Source organism: Corylus avellana, chromosome 2 (genome assembly GCF_965113065.1).
Source record: "Corylus avellana chromosome 2, dhCorAvel1.hap1.2, whole genome shotgun sequence".
In the NCBI taxonomy this organism is placed as follows: Eukaryota; Viridiplantae; Streptophyta; class Magnoliopsida; order Fagales; family Betulaceae; genus Corylus; species Corylus avellana.
Genome location: NC_142491.1, coordinates 10,120,097 through 10,125,916, shown reverse-complemented (window position 1 = coordinate 10,125,916; position 5,820 = coordinate 10,120,097). Strand labels below are relative to the sequence as shown.

General features: G+C 34.3%; 1 protein-coding gene across 1 annotated transcript; it reads right to left on the bottom strand.

Moving 5' to 3' along the window:
- Positions 1–705: 705 nt before the first annotated feature.
- LOC132163063 (Integrase-type DNA-binding superfamily protein) lies at positions 706–1,806 on the bottom strand. The gene has a single exon (XM_059573265.1). The coding sequence runs from the start codon at positions 1,724–1,726 to the stop codon at positions 995–997; it is 732 nt and encodes a 243-aa protein (XP_059429248.1). The 5' UTR covers positions 1,727–1,806; the 3' UTR covers positions 706–994.
- Positions 1,807–5,820: the final 4,014 nt, after the last annotated feature.

The following is a 5,820-nucleotide window of genomic DNA, read 5'->3' as shown; positions in this document are numbered from 1 at the left end:
AGACTTTTGCTTTGCTAATTTACACTTTCACTAAAGAGATATGCATTTTCCAACTTAGAAAATTTCTTTAGTTAGATGATGATGTTGTCACCTAATTTGGGTACCTCACGGTTTGGGAAGGAATCCCAATTATTTTCTTCTGTTTAATCATGACAGAAGATATGATGGAGGCCACAAAAAAAAAAAAAAAAAATTCCACCATGATGGAAGTATATATATTTTAAAAACAAAAAATAAAGGGAAAGTGGGTTGTATTAAAATTATTTCCATATGATGCGTTTCATCCTCTAGGTGTCTTTCCAACTAAAAAGGGAAAAAAAGAAGGAAAAAAAAGGTTAGAAGGGTATCTAAATTTATCAAGCTTGGTAACTTTAGAGGTCAATTGCATTAAAGTTTCATCATAGTGGTGGGGAACTAAATCTAGCAAGGTTGTATCCTTTGAAAGTCAGTTTCCCTAATCCCGACTGGCCCCCTCAAATAAAAAAAATAAAAGAAACAAAATTCACTACACCCCATAAGAAAGAAGACAAGTTCTCCTTTCAACTTTGTCTGTGAAATTTTTGATTTTATAAAACCGTTGTTTCAGCACATGCTTTTTTAATAGTATTAGTAGAACTTATATGTATTTTTTACAGGTTATGGAATACATGACAATTTTTTTATTAAATAAAGAAAGAAAATGGAGAGGAGAGTAAAAATTTCTCATTTATTATTTGTATATATAATGCTGATATATTACAGTAGAGTAAAGATTGAAGGCCCCCCCTCCCTTCTCTTTTAGGAGCAAATATGCAAGCAAACAAGAGATGTAACAACTCCCTTTCCAATCTCTGCAAATTCAGACGGGGCCAAAGTGGACTGAAACCAACCCATTTCAAAAGGATACAGATGTGACATTTTTCCCAGTTTGGGTTTTTTGTTGTCTAGAGAATGCAGTTGCTGGTGGACCACTGTGATGAACTTTGAGGTTAAAGCCCCTGATCTCCTGCTATATTTACTCCCATAAATATGGCTCTTCAAGCCGGAATCCGGCATCTGCTGCACACAACTGCCATGTCGACGATGAATGGTAGCAGAGTCCGCCTTCGATAAGAAGATCCGGCAGGTCAAACAATGCGTCATCATCGGTAGAAGGTGAACCGGTTGATTCCTGCACGGTTTCAGGAATTGGCTCGGCTCGATTAGGCTCGGCTTCACATTGTATTGGCTCTAGGAATGTGGCGGCCGCCGCCTTGGCGGCTGCTGCCTGGATATCCTTGGGAGCTGTGCTGATGGGCCGGGGGAGTTCTTGGACCAATTCAGGGAAATTGAGGTAGGCAGAGTGACCTTTGATTGCTAGAGCAGCTACATCATGAGCTCTAGCTGCCATTTCTGCTGTGGGATATGTGCCAAGCCATATCCTCGATTTCTTCCTCGGCTCGCGGATTTCCGACACCCATTTTCCCCAATTGCGCATTCGCACTCCGCGGTATGTCGGGTGCTTGCCGCCGTTGCCACCGCCATCGTCGTCGCTACTCCGCGGCTTCCCGTGCTCGCTTTCGTTGTCGGAATCTTGAGCTTTTCTCGAGCGTTTGAGAGGGGAAGTGTTTGTGTTTGTGTTTTGGTTGGCAGCTGATGAATTCTTGCAAGTTGTTGAAGAAGAGGAGGTAGAGGAAGAGGTGGTGGAAGATGAGCTGAGGAACTTGTCATGGGCAGCAGCAGTCTCTAGGTTGATATGTTGTTCCATGACAGAATGAAGAAGCTCTAGCTGTGCAGAGCTAGCTAGCTAAGGAAGCAAATGTGAGTGATTGGTAGAGAAAAATAGAAGGTGGAGTTGGGCTTTTATGATTCTTAAATAAAAATGGAATATTATCAAAAAAGAAAGGGAAAAAAAAAAAAGAAAAAGAAAAGAAAAAGACCATAAAGAAAGAAGGAAGACCAGTTCAGCTTATTTGTTTCCCATGTGAGAATCGAATAATTCATGCTTTGAGATCATATTTTACACCCATGTTGTGTTTCTAGTATGACTCATTTGGTCTATTTACCTCTCCCCATTTTTCAACACAAAACCATCCCCATTTTCCATGTGTAATGGTACATTTTTTTGGTCCTCTAACTCTGTGGCCTCTGCATGGTAGGCCACCATGTTTGCTCATTCAATCACATGAACTTCACATTGCTTTTTACGAGGGCCCTTCTGGCATCCTCTATAATTCTACCCATTGATTCGCGGGTCCACACGATTTGAGCCCAAACCACCTATGTAGTCTATATTTTTATTCATAATTTGTTTCTTTGGTGCTCCATGCTACTATGACGCAGCCCCAAACTTTTTAACCCCACCGCATATTTGATATTAACTCAACATAAAATTAATGATTAAAGATTAAAGTGTATGTCCTATTTAATTAAATAGGTTGGGTTAGGAGTTGACCTATATAGTCTTATACTCATGCCTTACTACGACCCGAACCCGACATACGACACGGCTAGCGAATCCCAACACAAAATTAGTAGATTAACGTTGAGGGGTTTAACCCATTTTAATTAAAATTGATTGGATTATGGTTGACCTATATAGTTTTATACTCAGTGACGGATCTAAGAATTCGTATTAAGAGGGGTGGAACTAAAATAATAATTTATAGTAGGAGTGAGAGAAGGAGGAGTATGGGTTAGAGTCAAGAAAATAAAAAAAAATAAAATAAAATAAAATAAAATAAAATTACTCTTAAAAAACAAATTCAATAATTTTTGGAGGGGCCGACGCCCCTACCCGCCCCCCTTTATATCCGCCACTGCTTATACACATGCCTCAATACAATTCGAATCTGACACATGAACACAAATTACCACTCCTACAATGACATGAAGTATTTGTTAAATTATCAGTTGTTCTAAGAGTTTGAATTAATAAGAATCAGTGATTTTTACGTATAATCTTAAACTCTCCTTCAACGGGTGAGACCCAACTCATAGAATATTTAATTGAAGTATAGGGTAAATTGTGAATTCAGGAATTTGAACTTAAGACTTCTATTTTAATACCATATTTATAAATCACCGATTTATTTAAAAACTGAAGTTGATAAGAAAATAAAAAAAATATAATTATTTAATTAATAATTAGCACCCAAAATATCGAATTTGTTATCTAAGCCGGTTGATATGTCAGCTTCAACTTGAGTCAATTATATGTTTCAACCTGATCTGGCTTCTGCTACAACCTTGTCCATTAGCATTAGGTGTTCAGAATATATATATATATATATATATATATATATATATATATATGTTATGGGGTTCATTGAACTGTACACATCTAGAACTTTGATCAGTTGATGGGCTTTTTAAAAATTGGCTGCAATTGAAATTGGCCAATTGCAATATGAATAGTGCCATTGATGACGTTATAAGCATGATGAAGTGTTCCAGTGCCCTTAAATAGCTTGTACAAAAGGTTTTGGTTAGTAGGGATCATGACAATTGATGCAACCTCATTACACATTAATAAACAGTAATCTATAAGAAATGTGCTATTGCATTATATATATATATATATATATATATATATATATTGATCACCATTTGTTTTATTTTATTATTTTATAATTTTTTTTTTATTAAAGGTAATTAATTGGGAGGGTGGAGATGGGGAAATATATATAGTATAAAATCTCCATCACACATGGTGGACATGAAAAATGTAGGCCCAATGACATAATGTTTTTTACCAAATGCAAATTAGTCAAGCAATTTTTTGCTTTGTTAATAAACTTATCCGATAGACTTGAAAATTAAAATCCTATATAGTACAATGGCGGCATTTGACTCATTAAAAGTGAGTTGGGTTATGTGGTTTCACATTCTAAACACGTTGTTTTGAACAAAACCGTCGAGAATGTTCTGTTTTGAGAGTGGGTTTGAGAATGTAAAATTACAGTAAAAAGTGAATTTTTAAAATCATAGTATCTCAAAGGTCAAATCATAATTTTCGAAAAGGCGGATTATGCTTTTATTAAATATTTCATTATAATTTTTAAAATTATTAATTACATTTTTCTTCAATCTTTTGTAGCCGTTGGGATAGCAATATTTTACAATAATATTGAGTTGAATTCGGATGGCTTAAGGAAGTTATCTTTGCTTTGACGTTGTCCTTTTGTTTGTTGTTATTAGTGTACATCTCTGACAGTAGTATTATCATTATACAGAAAAATATATTGTTTTTTTCCTTTTTGTCTTTTTACGAGTAATGGAAACCCGTGTTTTTTAATTATTAGGTTAATATGGCAATTTTCATCTCCATTTCAATTACTTAATTTTTTTTTTTTTTTTTATATGTCCGCACAAAGATAGGAAAAATTCTTATTTCTAGTTTTTTAAGTAAAAGGGGACCCACGTAGGTTTTTAAAGGAGAAATATGAAGGTTCCTTCTGGTGTTATATTAATCATATGCAAGTATCACGTATAATCAATTGAGAGAAATTGAAAGTTTAGGGGATCAAATTGAGAGATTTTGAAGTTTAAAAAGGTTTCAAATCGGGTGGAAGTTCAGAAATCTTTAGTTATGTTACCCCAAAAATTAAACTTGAAATGTGTCTTAAATACGTTTTTGGTTTGAAAGCAAAACATGAATAAGCTTGACTTTTTTAAAATGCAAGTATACTATAAAACTTGCCTGTTTTTATTTTACATAAAAACGCATGCAGCACACATACTATATATACCTATGTGCCTATTTATTTAAATAGATTTGGACTCCCTCATGGCTTACGCAAACATAAAGAGATAATATATTTTATGTAATTATTTCATTACAAATGTTCAGATTCCCAAATAAAAAATTTTGGTCCCCCTTTAAATCTAAAGATTAATGAGCACATCCACAAATAAAATAGGAATTTAGTAAGTAGCATTAGTTAAACCCTAGGAAAAAAAGGGAATTTAATTAAAGACCATAGGAGAAATAGAATTAGTTAAAGACCATAGGAATGATCTGAATTCTGAAGCATGATAGCCTCCTGTTAGGTAGGGTGTTATTTTATCTTTGTTGGCTACGGTTTATACCCACGTTGATAATATAAAGAGGTCGTTTAAATTTGTTTATTTTAATAATGTTTAATAAAAAACAATGTTTGATTAACTAACCAAACACGCGTGATTTGCTTAGGAAAGAAAAATGAAAAAACACCCATTGATTCTTACTATGAATAGTATTAAATATTTAATCATGGAAAAATCACACTTTACCTCTTCAAAGTTTGGGACGATTTGCAATTTGAGCTCCAAAGTTTCAATTTTGACAATCTACCCTCCTAAAGTTCCAAATTTTTGCAATTCAACCAATATTATCCAAAAGAGGAAAATATATTTTACCCCTTAACTATCTACCCATTTGCACTTTTAGCCCAAATGTTTAAAAAGTGACACTTTATCCCCTCCCCAAAACTTCCAAATTGTTGCAATTTGACCATTTTGATTTTTTTTTTCCCCAAAATGCCCCAATCCCAAGTTAAAAAAGAATTAAAAATTAAATTTTTTTAAAAAAAATTTAAAAATTAAGGGGTGGCCGGCCACCCTAGTTGGGCCTAGGGGTGGCTCCGGCCACCCTAGACTAGTCACCCCTTAATTTTATTTTATTTTATTTTATTTTTTTTTTATAACTTGGATGGAGGCATTTGGGGAAAAAAAAAAAGAAGAAGTTAGAATGGTCGAATTGCAACAATTTGGAAATTTGAAAGGGGGGAGGTAAAATGTCACTTTTTAAACATTGGGGTTAAAAGTGAAAATGAGTTGATAGGTCAAGGAGCAAAATATATTTTCCCCTATCCCAAAATT